We start from the raw sequence: 17,927 nt of genomic DNA, 5'->3' as shown, positions 1-17,927 counted from the left end.
TGTTTGACCTCGGGTCAGAGAACCTCGCACGGTGCTAGTTTGTGAGTCTTGTCTGATACAGTCACATGTTTGACCTCGGGTCAGAGAACCTCGCACGGTGCTAGTTGTGAGTCTTGTCTGATACAGTCACATGTTTGACCTCGGGTCAGAGAACCTCGCACGGTGCTAGTTGTGAGTCTTGTCTGATACAGTCACATGTTTGACCTCGGGTCAGAGAACCTCGCACGGTGCTAGTTGTGAGTCTTGTCTGATACAGTCACATGTTGGACCTCGGGTCAGAGAACCTCGCACGGTGCTAGTTGTGAGTCTTGTCTGAAACAGTCACATGTTTGACCTCGGGTCAGAGAACCTCGCACGGTGCTAGTTGTGAGTCTTGTCTGATACAGTCACATGTTGGACCTCGGGTCAGAGAACCTCGCACGGTGCTAGTTGTGAGTCTTGTCTGATACAGTCACATGTTTGACCTCGGGTCAGAGAACCTCGCACGGTGCTAGTTGTGAGTCTTGACAGTTAAATGGGGGTGGGATGTAGCCCAGTGGTACAGCACTCGCTCGATGCAGGGTCATTGATATTATTTCCCCAGCTATTGTTAACAAGCCTCTAAAAATAGCGCGAACGATTGTTTCGCTCACACGTCCTTTGCGAAAGTCTTAGTTTTGCGTAACCCATTTTTCATTTTACACTTATCATTTGTCACTGTTCATATAGCCAATGATTAATATATCAATGTGCTCTAGTGATGTCGTTAAACAAAACAAACTTAAACTGTTCACATAACAATATATTTTTAACGGTTGCGCAAAGCGAAATAATTTAGCTGAAAAATAATTGCGCAAGCCATATTTGGGTTTATTTATTTGGGACCGTTAACGGATATATGTGGTACTAACTTGAGAGAAATGTGTCGATTAGTTACTGTGACCAGGGGCGTAATTCACTAAACTCTCGCAACTTTGCGATCTGGCAGTGCAATGCTAAAAGACTTGCAAAGAGGATGCTTTGTTGTCTAGCAGAGCCTAAGAGAGCTTTGTGAACGAGACCCCAGGGCTGCAAGATTGCATCAAAGTTGAGGCGATAAATATTGTGTCCAAAATAATCACGCCCAGATTAAGTACAAACATGCTGACCTCAAAACCACAGAATTGTTAAGTTTAATTAGATTAAAATAATCACGCCCAGATTAAGTACAACCATGCTGACCTCAAAACCACAGAATTGTTAAGTTTAATTAGATTAAAATAATCACGCCCAGATTAAGTACAAACATGCTGACCTCAGAACCACAGAATTGTTAAGTTTAATTAGATTAAAATAATCATGCCCAGATTAAGTACAAACATGCTGACCTCAGAACCACAGAATTGTTAAGTTTAATTAGATTAAAATAACGTGAACAGCATTTGTGAATATTGACAACTTTCCCCCAGCTGTTAATGACTACTGAATTAAAACAACCTTTCTGCGCTCAGAAAATACAAAAGTCCCAGTTGTGTCCAAATTAGGCCTAAAATTAAAATAGGTGTGTTTACAATTTCAAATCCCGACCTACTGTAATTTTATGTAGCGAGCCTGAAATGTTTTAAAAGCGCAAAAAAAAAATATATATATATATATATATGTGTGTGGCTGCATGACAAAAGGTGCCACATGGTCAAAAAAAAGAAGAAGATGTTTTTGAAGGAATAAGATAAAGCACATTCTACAGAGCATAATTCTGTTTTAATTATGAAAATCTGATGAAAACTTTCCGAAATATTGAACTTTTTGTACAGACAATTATGATTTTTTTCAAAGGACCATCTTTGAGAAAATGAAGTCCGAAGTTTTACACAAAAAACCTGATTCATTATTGCTTGAAATCTTCATTAATAATAATAATATATGCCAACCAAGTTATTCTGTACTCTGTAACCATGTAATATTTGTTTTTAACAGTATATGCCATTGACAAGAATTTATATTGAACTCCATTATACATCCCCCCCCCCCCCTTTAAAAAAAAAAATAATAATAACAAAATGCACAATAGTATCCACCATCAATAAAATGAGAAACTATCAGTGCTCACACCAAATATGAATGCTATGATTAGACAGGAATATTTAGTCAAACATAAGTCAATAGTTCTCCAGCTTTGAACATACAGTAAGTTCTCACATACCAGGTTGTAACACGGCCAGAGTAATGAGCCCGATGACCACCTCGATTTCAGTAAATAGATTCGTTTGATTAGTTTGATTCGAAATCCGATTCCGACTCACTCTGATCCCTAATTACAAAGTAGTCCATAATAATGTCTTGTAACACATCGTCAGAAGCAATGTTTCTCATACTGGCATTGATGTTTAACAGCGAAATCAACTGGCGAGCCACCTCAGCTTCCTTTGTTATTACACATGCTGGTCTCACGGGCGCCGCCATTTTCTCAATTGATACCGTGAATCGAGCAGGCACTTGTTTTTTTACATGCTCGTCTCGATTTAGCTCGATTTAAATACGTTTCACGTCTCGCATTACAACATATACAGTCTTAGTACTACTTTAAATGCATTTTTACTTCATAAATTGAACAGACGATCGCACGTTTTTTCTTATTTCGTAGTTTGGGAAAAAGTAATTGTTGAATTTTGCCACGGAAATTGTCTCAATGCGCATTACTCCTACATGACAAATATATCTGCGCACTTGCTATATTTAGAAAGTAGAGTTCACGACCTTTCCAGTGGCATGCAATACTTGGCGTTGAAAAGTCCAAGTTTTATAATAAACTCGGCCAAATAAGTGATTAATTCTTGCGTAATTAAAGACAATTAGAATTTGACAGGTTGTACACAATCACCAAATAACATGTTTTATTGTTTTATTTTAGGAAAAACTATGTATTAGTATGAAAGTTAAGTTGTTTTAAAAACTGTTTGTGCTAAAAACGAAAAAAAAAAAAAAATCATGTATTTTATTGTAATTGGCTGTTACGCGATATTACAATGCGCGACATCCGGCACCTTTTGTCGTGCAGCCACACATATATATATATATATATTTTTTTTTAAATCATGATCCCTGATTTTTTGTAATCGGCACTTTAGATTCGGAACACCTTGGCCGATTATGATTTCTCTGTCTTTATTCAATTTAAAAAAAAACCCAGTTAATAAAAGAAGTTCCTACCTTCCCTATTTTGTTCAAGGATGAAATCTGAAACGCACTAAGTGAGATCTAAAGCCTTGTGTGACTGAGAAATCTATAGATATGGGGAATGATTTTGAGTCAGAGTGTTGACTCCCCATAACCGGTAAGGTCTGTGAACTAATCTCGAAGAAGCCCATGATATCTCCTTTTAACCAGTGAGGTCTGTGAACTAGTCTCAGGGAAGTCCATGATATCTCCTTTTAACTAGCGAGGTCTGATGTTTTCAGTGTGTTTGTTTTCTAGATCGTCCCGGGTTACGCGGTGTTGAGCAGACGGAGAGGATCCAGAACCGGCTGACGGAGGCGCTACAGAACATGATCAACGCAAACCACAAGGAGGACAGCACACTGTTCGCCAAACTGCTTATGAAGACTACTGACCTGCGCACGCTCAACACACTGCACTCGGAGAAATCTATAGGTGAGTCACGGTGTCATAGAGAAATCTATAGGTGAGTTGCTGTGTCAATAGACCTGTGCACGCTCTACACACTGCACTTGGAGAAATCTATAGGTGAGTTACTGTGTTTATAGACCTGCGCACGCTCAACACACTGCACTCGGAGAAATCTATAGGTGAGTCACTGTGTCAAAGAAATCTATAGGTGAGTTGCTGTGTCAATAGACCTGTGCACGCTCTACACACTGCACTCGGAGAAATCTATAGGTGAGTTACTGTGTCTATAGACCTGCGCACGCTCAACACACTGCACTCGGAGAAATCTATAGGTGAGTCACTGTGTCATAGAGAAATCTATAGGTGAGTTACTGTGTCAATAGACCTGTGCACGCTCTACACACTGCACTCGGAGAAATCTATAGGTGAGTTACTGTGTCTATAGACCTGCGCACGCTCAACACACTGCACTCGGAGAAATCTATAGGTGAGTCACTGTGTCAAAGAAATCTATAGGTGAGTCACTGTGTCATAGAGAAATCTATAGGTGAGTTACTGTGTCAATAGACCTGTGCACACTCTACACACTGCACTCGGAGAAATCTATAGGTGAGTCACTGTGTCATAGAGAAATCTATAGGTGAGTCACTGTGTCATAGAGAAATCTATAGGTGAGTCACTGTGTCATAGAGCAATCTATAGGTGAGTCACTGTGACAGAGAAATCTATAGATGAGTCACTGTGTCTATAGACCTGCACACACTCAACACACTGCACTCAGAGAAATCTATAGGTGAGTTACTGTGTCTATAGACCTATGCACGCTCAACACACTAGACTCTGAAAAATCTGTGGGCGAGTTACCGTGACATAAGAGAATTCTATAGGTGAATCACTGTCTATAGACCTGCACACGCTTAACATGCTGCACTTGCAGAAATCTATAGGTGAGTCACTGTCATAGAGAAATATGTAGGTGAGTTACTGTGTCTGTAGACCTGCGCACGCTCAAAACACTGCACTCGGAGAAATCTATAGGTGAGTCACTGTCGTAGAGAAATATGTAGGTGAGTTACTGTGACTATAGACCTGCACACACTCAACACTGCACTCTCAGAAATCTATAGGTTAGTGAAAAATCTATAGGGGAGTTACTGTTACTCTGAGAAATCTATAGGTTAGTGAGAAATCTATAGGTTAGTGAGAAATCTATAGGTGAGTTGCTGTTACTTTGAGAAATCTATAGGTTAGTTACTGTGACTGGGAGAAATCTATAAGTTAGTTACTGTGACAGTCCACTAAGAGAAATCTCTAGGTTAGTTACTGTGACAGTTCTCTTAAGAGAAATATCTAGGTTAGTTACTGTGACAGTCCACTAAGAGAAATCTCTAGGTTAGTTACTGTGACAGTCCACTAAGAGAAATATCTAGGTTAGTTACTGTGACAGTCCACTAAGAGAAATCTATAAGTTAGTTACTGTGACAGTCCACTAAGAGAAATCTCTAGGTTAGTTACTGTGACAGTCCACTAAGAGAAATATCTAGGTTAGTTACTGTGACAGTCCACTAAGAGAAATCTCTAGGTTAGTTACTGTGACAGTCCACTAAGAGAAATCTCTAGGTTAGTTACTGTGACAGTTCTCTTAAGAGAAATATCTAGGTTAGGGACATATCCCAGTGGTAAAGCATTCGCTTGATGTGCAGTTTGTCTAGAATCGATCCCTATCGGTGAACCCATTGGGCTATTTCTCATTCCAGCCAGTGCTCCACAACTGGTGTAACAAAGGCCGTGGTATGTACTATCCTGTCTGTAAGATGGTGCATATAAAAGATCTCTTGCTGCTAATCGAAAAGAGTAGCCCATGAAGTGTGGCCACAGCGGGTTTCCTCTCTCAATATCTGTGTGGTCCTTAACCATATGTCAGACACCATATAACCGTAAATAAAATATGTTGAATGCGTAGTTAAATAAAACATTTCCTTCCTTTATTGTCGATTTGTAAACTGTAGATGTTTGTGGGGGTGGGGGGGTAAGTCCCCTGGAAAGTATATATAAAAAACCCCAAAACTTATTGAGCGGGGTTGGGAAGGTGGGGTGTGTGCAATCCCCGAACCCCGCACCTGTTTTTGTCGAATTGTTTCGACTTGTGACTCATGACTTTCTGTGTGTGTTTTTCAGCTGGTCAGAACAACATCCGACTGTCTCATGAGCGTCGTGAAAGACTGAGTACGGATGAGTTGGACATGGAGTTCCAGGACGCACAGAGTGTCAGGTACGTGACAGCCAGGGCTGGGAACTAATAAATATGGCCACCGGTAGCAACTGAGAAATGTTTCTGCTCACCTAGGTGGTAGAAATTAAGACATATTTGGAATTTGAACCCAGTGATCTCGTTTTGTTAGTCCAATGTGCTAGCATTTATTTTTATTTATGTAGTCAACCACTTTATTCGTTTGTTCGTTCGTTCGTTCGTTCATTCATTCATATACTTCAAAAATTTAACAAAAGTGTCCACCCATCAACTGATTCATATACTTTTACTTTATTAAAAAACAGATAAGATCGACATTACCTCCATCTAGCATCCCTTCATTAATTAAATGTTTTTGTTTTGTTTTTATTTATTTAAACAGATCTAGACATACTTGTTACCATTCCATCCATCCATTTATTTATTCAATTATTTATTTATTTATTTATATATTTAAAAAATTATTTCATTTTTTATATTTAATAAAAAGTAAAGTAAAGTTTGTTTTATTTAACGACACCACTAGAGCACATTGATTTTTGTATCTTATCATCGGCTATTGGACGTCAAACATATGGTCATTCTGACTCTGTTTTTAGAGGAAACCCGTTGTCGCCACATAGGCTACTCTTTTTACGACAGGCAGCAAGGGATCTTTTATTTGCACTTCCCACAGGCAGAATAACACAAACCATGGCCTTTGTTGAACCAGTTATGGATCACTGGTCGGTGCAAGTGGTTTACACCTACCCATTGAGCCTTGCGGAGCACTCACTCAGGGTTTGGAGTCGGTATCTGGATTAAAAATCCCATGCCTCAACTGGGATCCGAACCCAGTACCTACCAGCCTGTAGACCGATGACCTGCCATGACGCCACCGAGGCCGGTTTATATTTAATAAATTATTTATTTATATATTTAATAAATTATTTGTTTATATATTTAATAAATTGTTTGTTTATATATTTAATAAATTATTTATTTATGTATTTACTAAATTATTTATTTATTTATTTATTTAATAAATTATTTATTTATTTATTTAATAAATTATTTATTTATTTGAACAGATCTGGCAGATCAACATCTCCGACACCATCGGAAGTGTCCAACATGACGACGTCCGGTTTCAGCGATGCTGCATCAGTCGACGGCAGTGGTACAGTAGCGTCTGGCTCTTCCACGGCGTCACAACGTCTCCCATTCGAGGCGGCCGCCCACCAGCAGGTGGTGTTACGTACGCCATATGGGACCTTCTACCGCGAGGAGATGAGCGGATTCTACGCCATGGTACCCGACCAGCCACGACGCCGCTGCAACACGCTGGACCGCGACACCCTGTCCCGGCCGCGCCTGCACACCATCGAGGAGGGTAACCGTCGGCGATACACCCTGGACCGGGAGTACATCAACAAGATGGTCAACAAGCTGAGCGACCGGCTGGAGAAGCGGACGGCAATCCATGGAGATAGCAGCGTGCCAGCCTCGATGTCGAACAGCGCGGCAAGCAGCCCGATACCTGAGGAGAAGTATCCGTACCTGAACCACAGCCGAGAATTCATTCCCATATCACGGGCCGATTCCATCATCAGCAGCTCCTGCGGCAGTCCCAGTCCCGAGGGACTCCACGTCAGCTTCGGATCATCTGCGACCTCGCCGGGACCGAGGTCAAGGTCGGGGTCATTCGGACAGGAGGACTGCCAGATGCGACCCCGTTGCTATAGTTTCCATCTGAACAGCGAGGGCCGGGCATCGAGGGTTTCGTTGCCGCATCGCCACCTCCTGCCCGATCGCGACCAGATAGTGAACGAGTCACAGCAGCAGTATCTGTCGCCAGAGATGAGACGTGGGAGTGTCGGCGCGTCGTACGGGCTCCACGCGCGCAAGAAGTCGCTGCTGGTCGACCGACACCCATCGTATCTGAACGTGAATCCAGAGCTAATGAGGCATGAGGCCGAAAAGAGAATCGCGCATAATCAGGAGGTCGCAAAATTACAGGTGAGAAAATTGATTAAAAAATGTTTCTGTTGGGTTTTGGGGTTTTTGGTTTTTTTCCGGGGTTTTTTGTTTTTTCCAAGAATTGCTCATAGTCAGAAGGTGGCAGGATTACAGGTGAAAAAATAGATTTTTCTTTCTTCTGTTGGTAGTGTGTCTTTTGTTTTGCTTTTTTTAAAATCACAAATAGTCAGGTGGCAAAATTACAGGGGAGAAAATGGATTAAAAAATGTTTCTGTGGGGTTTTTTTGAGGGGGGGTTGTTGGGGGTTTTTTGTTTAAGAATTGCTCATAGCCAGAAGGTGGCAAAATTACAGGTAAAAAAAAAAAAAAAGGATTTTTCTTTCTTTTGTTGGTAGTATGTGGTTTTTTGCTTTTTTAAGAATCAGTCAGGTGGCAAAATTACAAGTGAGAAAATGTATTTATTTATTTATTTATTTTTAAGAAGTGTTCCTAATTAAGTTGTGGCAAAATTGCAAATTAGAAAATGAAAACAAAATTTCTGTTTGTGGTGGCTTTTTCCTTCTAATTTGTTAAAGAAATTACACTTTAAAACCGGATGAAATTCTGTGTCTGTCTGTCTGTCTCTCTGTCTATCTATCCCACATATGGTTTTCCAGAATTGTTTTCACAATTCCTCAAGATATTAGCTGAAAATTTGTGTATAGCTTTATCGAGTTTTACTTTCATAGGGATTTGATAGAATTATGGCCCTTGAGCTTAAGAGATATGCAAATTTGTTAGCCCAGTAGACAACATGTATTGCTTTAGAAGTACTCTTAATGCTTTTTTTTTTTAACCTCCAAGTTAGTGACAGTATCAAAGATGGGCAGTGCTGAATGTATTGTCTTACAAAACAGGAAGTTTTCAAGTTTTAATTGGCCAAAGAATATTTATGCTAAATTAAAAAAAAAATGTCTTGTTTTAATTTAACATACTCTTTAAAATTATACCATATCACTTTCATTTGTTATAATAATAAAACAAAAATCTTCCAAATTTTATTTCATTTTTTCGTTCCGATGTATCATTAAAACCTTCCTTTCTTCTGTGTTTCAGCGAATGGTTGAGGAGCAATCTCTGTACAACCGACACGGTCTGTATTCATCGACCGCCCCCGCCCCGGCTACCATATCGAGCGTTCCGTCTCCACCCACCCTGACTTCGATCACGTCGCAGGACCAGTCCCCTTCCCAGTCTCCCCAGCAGACGGACCCCTCCATGCCTGTCCTCAGCATCTCCAACGTGACCAATCACTCGCAGGCAGCAGCAGCAGCAACCGTCGCAGCAGCAGCAGCAACTGTTTCCGCTAGCAACCGATCCGGAGAAGCTTCGCCGACGGGATCTCGATCTTCCAGTGACGATGCTGGTGGTCAGGAAATCTTCCACAAAAAGTTCGACAAGATGCGGAAGCATGTGGTGCGTTCGTCGCTTGCCGATGAGCCGGGCGACGGTGATGATGGCGGCGTGTTGATCGTGGACGAGGAGGAGGAGGAGGAGGAAGACTCGGGAGTCAGGATGGAGATGGAGTTGGAAGGAGGAGATGATGGTTACATGAACAGGACGGACGATAAGTCTGAACTGCTGGCCATAATGGCTCGAACCCCCGGAGAGGCTCATCCGAATCTGCTCGCCCACCTGAAATCCCCGGCCAAGATCCAGACACAGCAGCAGCAGCAACAGCAGCAGCAGCAGCAGCAGCAGCAGCAGCAGCAATCTGCTGCTTCTTCAGCAGCAGCTGTGGCAGGAGTTACCTACCCGTGGATCACGATTCGTGGACCCTACGTGAACAAGACTGTTAAAGAGCATTCGCCAGACCCGATGTCCAGTAGTTATCGGCAGCAGAATGCTGGACAGATGTCGTCACTAGGTCAAGGTCATGGTCATCCCAGTGGGTCGACGTCCCTACGATTACAAAGTAATACTGGTGGGCAAATGTCACTGGGTCAGGGTCATCTTGGTGAGCAGATGTCGCTAGGTCATGGTCATCCTGGTGGGCAGACGTCGCTGGGTCATGGTCACGGTGACTTGAAGCAGACGGTACCGATTGGCGGAAGTATGGGCAGCAAAGAACAGTTCCATGCAGCAGCAGTCCTACATCTCAAGGACAAACTTCTGCGCAAGTTCGACAGCATGGAAAACCTGCAGAAGATCGGCAAAGAATCCCCTCCACAGCAGCAGCTATCGGACGTCGTTAAAAATCTCGACAACTCTGGAATCCCAAAGAATCCCGACAGCTCGGGAATCCCGAAGATGTGTCCTTACTCTGCGACGTCCATGCAGCAGAACAGCCTCGAACAGAGCATCGGGTCGGTGTTCACAGCTCAGGGATTCCCGGCATCCATCTATCATTCCATCCTCGCCTCCTGTCCCGTCGGCAATGGCTCAATGAACATGCCGAGCCAGGCCGTCGCCCCGGCAACCTACAGTCCACACGTCGCCACGGTGGCGAAGAGCAGCGAGCAGAACGTGCAAGTGACGACGACGACAACAACGTCCTCGGAAAACAGATCTCAGACTGACTCGGCCAGTCAGAAATGGTAAAATATTTTATGTGAATGTTTTATATATGTCTGTCTCTCTCTGTCTCCTCTACTTTTCTCTCTGTCTCAGTCTCTGTTTGTCTGTCTCTCTCGCTCTGTCTTTCTCTTATCTTACTCTCTCTATCTTTTTCTCTCTCTTGCCCCCTCTATCTTTTTCTCTCTCTCGCTTCCTGTCTCTCTCTCTCTCTCTCTCTCTCTCTCTCTCTCTCTCTCTCTCTCCTCTCTCTCTCTCTCTCTCTCTCTCTCTCTCCTCTCTCTCTCTCTCTCTCTCTCTCTCTCTCTCTCTCTCTCTCTCTCTCTCTCTCTCTCTCTCTCTCTCTCAATTTTTATAATTACAAAGAACAGTTGTATTTAGTTAAAAATGCACAAAAAAATTAGTTTGTAATGTCATTTCCATGACATACTTTATGTAATGATTTCCCATTTGAAGTTGCAACAGTTTTGATAAATATTTTTTGTGAACATTTCAACCTGCGAAATATTTTCTATGAACATTTTTGTATGCTGTGAAATTTTCTTTTTTATAGATGTTTTATGTGCATGTTTCAGCCCTCAAAATATTTTCTTTGAATGTTTGGTATACTGTTATACATTTTCTTTTAATCAATCGGCTAGTCAAAAGTGGTAAAATATTTTCTTTGAATGTTTGGTATACTGTGATACCTTTTCTTTTAATGAATCGGCTAGTCAAAAGTGGTAAAATATTTTCTTTGAACGTTTGGTATACTGGGAAATTTTCTGTTTTATATAAATGTTTCTATAAATGTTTAGAGCTCAGAATATTTTCTGCAACTATTTCAGCACTCAAAATTTGCAATGGCAATGATCTTTGCCACCGCAGAAAGCTTTTGCAAAATTTATCTTTAACACCATTTTTAGTATTGCCATATGTTTATTTCATTATTATCTGTACTAAATTGCTGTTCTAAGCTGCTCTGAACTTCGAGGGTTGATGTTTTTTATAATACATAGACATAAGATGGTGTTGTGACAAAAAGACTTTGCATTTGAGAATTTTGTATATTTGGGAAAACCTGTTTAAAATAGTGTGAGTAAAGGGGAGGGAGAGAAACAGAGGGGGAGGGAGGGAGGGAAACACAGAGGGGAGAGAGACTGAGACAGAGAAATAATTAATTACTAGTAGAATTTTTTTTTTTTTTTTTTAATTCAACATTTTAATATACTGTAAAAGTAGTTAACTGTAAGTATCAGTGATCGCCTCTCTAAAATGTATGCATGAATATCTGTGTTGTGTATACACTCGACTATAAGTAGACCCCCCCCCCCCCCCCCCCCAAATCTCAAGCATGTATGTATATATTTATGATTGATTGATTGATTGATTGATTAAATTATTTATTTATTTGTCCATCTATTTTTATTCACGATTGATTCTGAGCTAGTTCTGGCACTCGCCAAATTCGCCAAATGCGAATTTTTAAAAGTAGTTGGCGAATTTTATTTTAATTTGGCAAAATAATTTCATGTAATAATTGACATTTAAAAAAAATAATAACTATCGATTTCTGAAGTTTAATAGACAATTTAGCGAAATGTTTCACTCACCCAGAGATACAGCTAGCCCTGTGATTGATTAGTTAAATTATGTATTTATTTGTCCATCTGTTTTTTTCTGTAGTGTGGAACAGCGACAGCCTCTGAATCTAACAACATCGAAAGTTGAAGAATCTCGCATCATCAGCCACATTTTGTCATCCGTTCCATCGGCGAACACGGCCGTCACGTCGCAGAACGGTTTCGCATCGTCCGCGATTACCTCGTCCAATCAGTCGGCAACATGAAAAACACTTGCTCATGGTTTCCCATTCATCAGCGACCACTTTGTTTATCTTCATTGGGCAGTTGACCCAATCATAAACAAGGAATTTTCAGTTATTTATTCAAACGTAGATCATGGCTCGAAATTAGCATCATCAGTGTCTGTAACTTTTGTTTATAATGTGTCCGAGCAATTTGCCCAATAGTAAACAGAGAATTTTTGGCGATTATTTATTTGAACTGAATCATGGCTCGAAATGAGTATCATCAGTGTCTGTAACTTCTGTTTACTGTGGGGAGGTAATTTTCCGAATAATAAACTTATTCAAAATAGCACTTCGCTTGAAATAAGCATTATCATTGGCTGTTTGTCACTTCTGTTTTATTGTGCCCAAAATATTTGCCCAAATATAAACTTGGAACTTGGTTGAGAGTAAATGAATAATTTTATTCAGAAAAAAAACTCGTGGCTCGAAATGAGCATTATTTGTGTTGTGCCGTCCTTGACATTCGTCTTCTTTCACAAAGATTAGAAGAGAAAAACAGATTAAGTTGTTTGGAAACAAGCACTCTGCATTGTGTAATAATATTTCAGTATGAAGAGGGGAGAACTGAAAAAAACATTTTTATGTGCAATTGTGAATTTATTTTGTGTGTGTTCTGCAAGTATGCAAGGGAGACAATTACGGAAAAATTATTTTCAGGTGCATTTGTGGAGTGTTTCTTGTGTGTGTTTTGTAAGCTCTTGTCAAGAACAAGAAGTGGAAAATCTTTAAATGTATTTCTGTCAGTTGTGGAATATTTTCACAAATTTTTTTGAGAAAAGAAGACAGTGTGGTAATATATTATTATTAAGTTAAACTGCAGGTGGGTTTTTTAGGTAACCGAAAATATATTTTTTTTTTTGGTCTGAAAAACTATTTTAAATGTGAATTTGTTGTAAGTTAAATACTCTGGATGTTGTATAACAAGAATTTTTTTTTTTTTTTGAGATTGGCTCAAGAATATAAGTTTGCTATTGTAAGTTAAAAAAAAAAGTTAGTTTGTTTCGTTTAACGACACCACTAGAGCACATTAATTTATTAATCATCGGCTATTGGATATGAAACATTTGGTAATTTTGATATATAGTCTCAGAGAGGAAACCTGCTACATTTTTCCATTAGTAGCAAGGGATCTTTATATATGCAACAACCCACAGACAGGATAACACATACCACAGCCTTTTATATACCAGTCGTGGTGCACTGGTTGGAACAAAAAATAGCCCAGTGGCCCCACTGATGGGGATTGATCCCAAACTGACTGCGCATGAAGCAGATACGATGCTTCCCACTGATAGAGCCTAGCTCTTTAGCAACTGAAATTACGTATTAAATTCATTTTCTTCTTTAGAATATCAGTGTCCACATATTTAATATTTCTGCCCGTCACAGTGGCAGATCTGTGGGGACCTACCGCCCCCCCCCCCCCCACCCCCAATTTTTTTTACGAGTTCTATTTTTATTTTTGAAAATCTGAGGAACAACTAATAAAAAGGTCTTGCCTTACACGTGGGGCCCCCTAAATGGATTTTCTGGATCCGACACTGACATAATGCTTCTAGTACATCCGACACTGTGTCATAATGCTTCTAGTACATCCGACGCTGTGTCATAATGCTTCTAGTACATCCGACACTGTGTCATAATGCTTCTAGTACATCAAACTTCGCTTATGAGGCAGAACGTAGCCCAATGGTAAAGCACTCCCTTGATGTACGGTCTGTCTGGGATCGATCCTCGTCGGTGGGCCCATTGGGATATTTTTTGCACCACGACTGGCATATCAAAGGCTGTGGTATGTACTACCCTGTTTGTGGGATGGTGCATATAAAAGATCCCTTGCTGCTAATCGGAAAGAGTAGTCAATGGAGTGGCGAGGGTGGGTTTCCTCTCTCAGTGTCTGTGTGGTCCTAAACCATATTTCTGATGCCATGTAACAAAATAAAATGTTTTGAGTGCCTCATTAAATAAATCATTTCCTTCTTCAAACTTCGTTTTACTTCTAAAGGTGTTTTTTTCGTACTTATAAAATTATTGGAAGGTTAAATCCACAAATTACTGAAGTTATTATTTTTTTTTTTTGAAGTTTACAGAATTTTTTTGAGGTAAGAGTATTAATTGTATTAATAAGAGTCTTTGACTTAAAATGTATTTGATTCTTTCTAGGCAAGAGTTGAAGAATTGTAAAATTTTTATTGCTGGTAATAGTGGGATAAAGAACACTGAGATAAAAAAAAAAACGTTGATGCCAATATTATATAATGTGTATGTGCGAGTGCATGCATACGTGTGTGTGCGTATGTCTGTAAACGTGAATAATCTGGTATATGTCGTGTCATTTATGTAGCAATGGATGCGTGTCGCGTTGTATATCGTATATATGTAGTGACAAATGTCTGTGTCGCGTATATGTGCATTGTTGCTGTTGTCATGTGATTGGGCATTTTGATTTCATTTTAATAGAAATTTATCGCTATTGCATTTCTCTCATTAGGTGTATGTCAGTTAATATATATATATTGTAAGTCGTAGAGAAAGCCGTTCTGGTTTATTTTCATATCTTCGTACCCAGGGCCAGTACTGCCACTCACCAAACCTGTGGGATAGCGAATTTTAATTCCAATTGCCGAATTATATTTTAATTTATTTCCAAAATACTTTCGTGTAATGATCCTACATGTATTGTGTTGGTTTAGAAACTAAAGTGAAGCTAGAAAGCCTTGTGAATGAGCCTTTTATACAACATGGAGCTATCAGCTGATCAAAACATACTTGATTCATGTCATTTCATTTTTAACTTATTTTCATGCTAATATCCAGTTAAGGTTCAAACACACAGTCCTGGGCACAAAATTCAACTATCTTGGCTGGCTGTCCAGGACAGTGGGTTAGTTATTAGTGGTTAGTGAGAGAGAAGAGGGTATAGTGGTCTTACGTCTACCCACTGAGTCGTTAAAACTCGCTCTGGGTGGGAGCCGATACCGGGCTGCGAACCCAGTACCTACCAGCCTTATGTCCGATGGCTTAAATCTGACACCACTGAGGCCGGTAACATACTTGAGACATTTTGCTTATCTGATTAAAACTCACTCTGGGTGGGAGCCGGTACCGAGCTGTGAACCCAGTACCTAGCAGCCGTATGTCCGATGGCTTAACCACGACACCACTGAGGCCGGTAACACACTTTAGACGTTTTGCTTATCTGATAGCTCTTGTGTGCAGGTGAGATTTTATCCATGCAAGGATAATGAGTAAAGTATTAAGTTTTTATATTGTTTACCTTGCATGGCAAAAAATCCCATCATGTGCAGGTAATGTGTGTGCTGTCAGCTGAGCTACATTATAATCCCATCATGTGCAGGTAACGTGTGTGCCGTCAGCTGAGCTACATTATAATCCCATCATGTGCAGGTAACGTGTGTGTGCCGTCAGCTGAGCTACATTTTAATTAAATGATGACTGGAAAAGCAAATTAAAAACGGATGATTTTAAAAATTGCGTGAGAGGGACGTCATTGTGACAATCGTAAGCAAACTAGCTCAGTACTTAGCTCACCCTGTGCAAGGGTCATAGTTAGTGGGGGGGGATGCAAAGGGGGCAGTGTCTCTCTCTCCCCCCCCCGGAACAAAATATGGAAAAAATTATAGCAACTTAAAAGAAAAATGTTTAACCGTTTAAGGAGTTTTAGACTATTAACTACTCCGTTGCCCCCCAAAACAAAAACATTCTAGCTACGGCCCTGGTGTGTGTGGTCAAATTGCAATAAGCTAATACCCAGCAAAAAGGTCGTGAATGTTTTGCTCAGTTGTTCGCTGCAAAGCTTACAGTATTTATTTTGTAATACATTGTGGTGAAAATATCACCTATACAGGTGTATATGGTACATCATTTTTGGTTATTTTTTAACTTTATGTTGGAGGGGGGGGGGGGGGTCTGTTGTGTCAGGTGTAAATAATAATATACATTATACATATTTAAAAAAACCTAAAATTCGCTTCATAGCATAATGCGAAATGGTGAACAGTACTTTGTATTGTAACATGATGAAATTATCACTAGTACATTTGACTGCAAAATGATGAAATTGTCACCAGTACATTTCACAAAATTATGAAATTGTCACCATTACATATTACTACAAAATTATTAAATTGTAAAAGTACATTTCATTACAAATTGAGGAAATTGTAAAAGTACATTTTATTTCAAACTTAGGAAATTTTTCCAGTACATTTTACTACAAAATGATGAAATTGTGACTTGTACATTTTACTACAAAATGATAACAATTTCACCAAAATGAAGTTGTCACCAGTACATTTTACTACAAAATTATGAAAATTGTCACCAGTACATTTTACTACAAAATGATTAAAATTGCCACGAGTACATTTTACTACAAAATGATGAAATTGTTGCCAATACATTTTAATGATGTTACAAATACAATGTATTACAAAGTGATAATTTGTTTTCCTTAGATGCTATAACTTCAGCTTCGTCCTATTTAAGTTTCAGACACATAAATTATTTACGAGTCCATAATATAATATGGAAAATATTTTTCTTTTTAATTTGTTATGTGGCATGTTTAGATTTGTTTAAAAACTAAATTTTTTTAGACATGTAACCTGTCATAATCAGCTTGTCTATTTTTCTCAGTATACACAGGGACAGATGTTGGGAAGTGATGTGCCTAACCAATCTTTTTTTAACACTGTATACCCCTTTAGATGTATGCAGCGTTATCTTTAAAAATTGTAATAAATATTTAGGAGCATCACCCTTTAAAATTCCTTTGTTCTCCTCAATGAACCTGCATGAAGTTGTCATTCCTAAACTTTATTGTTTTATTTAATTTATTCATGAGTCGGCCAAAATATGAAACATATCCACATGTCTGCTTCATTTTGTGTTTGTCTTCACTGTTGTCTTTTAATTTACAGAAGTTGTTAGGTGTTTTCTTCGGGTTTTTTCGGCACTTCGGGAAATTTATCAACGCAATTTTTCATTCTAATACATCTCAACTCTTACTCAGATATACCAAACAACAAAAGAAAAATGCGAATGTTAATTTAGTTTTAATTTAATTTATATAAAATTATTCAGTTTGAATTTTATATCTATTAAAATTATCAGTGTCTTATGAACATTTAGGCATATTTTGACAGTCTTATAAACCAAATTAATTTTATCATGAAAAAAACTTACATGGTATATATTAAAATATTTGCTTTGTTGTTTTTTTGTTGTTGAGTATGTAAAAATGTGCTTTATAGAGAGTCTTCAGTTTGTTGCCATAGTAACATTTCCAATTAATAAAGTTTTTTTAAAAGGACTACAATTACATATTAAAGGGATATACTCTAGTTTTTAAACACTAAGGCATAGTTTTGACTATTAGAGCCGTTTTTTGACAACTGAAATCATACTTTACTTAGATATTATTGTTTAGATTATCCATTTTCATCCATTCAGAGTGTTTTTGGTCATCCTGGTGATTTTAATATCACAAAAGGCATTTCTCATATTTCTAAAAACGCATGTGAGTCTGACAAGTAACAGTTATGAAGTCGAGTTTTAGTCTCATTTTTTTCACCATTCAAAATTACCAAGTGTTTGACATCCAATAGCCGGTGATTAATAAATCAATGTACTCTAGTGGTGGTGTTAAACAAAACAAACATTTAAAATCAGATTTAAACTAAGGTCTACTACAACCATTAGGATA

General features: G+C 39.1%; 1 protein-coding gene across 1 annotated transcript in view; it reads left to right on the top strand.

Annotated features, from left to right (window-relative positions):
- LOC121387776 overlaps positions 1 to 13,296 on the top strand; it is a 57,504-nt gene extending 44,208 nt beyond the window's left edge. The window contains exons 9-13 of the mRNA XM_041518982.1: positions 3,433 to 3,609; positions 5,764 to 5,857; positions 6,907 to 7,834; positions 8,890 to 10,370; positions 12,013 to 13,296. Of these exons, the coding sequence (XP_041374916.1) occupies positions 3,433 to 3,609; positions 5,764 to 5,857; positions 6,907 to 7,834; positions 8,890 to 10,370; positions 12,013 to 12,175 (2,843 nt within the window). The 3' untranslated portion in view covers positions 12,176 to 13,296. The remainder of the gene's footprint in view (positions 1 to 3,432; positions 3,610 to 5,763; positions 5,858 to 6,906; positions 7,835 to 8,889; positions 10,371 to 12,012) is intronic.
- Positions 13,297 to 17,927: the final 4,631 nt, after the last annotated feature.

This window comes from Gigantopelta aegis, chromosome 13 (assembly GCF_016097555.1).
Source record: "Gigantopelta aegis isolate Gae_Host chromosome 13, Gae_host_genome, whole genome shotgun sequence".
In the NCBI taxonomy this organism is placed as follows: Eukaryota; Metazoa; Mollusca; class Gastropoda; order Neomphalida; family Peltospiridae; genus Gigantopelta; species Gigantopelta aegis.
This window is presented reverse-complemented; position numbering and strand designations above follow the sequence as displayed.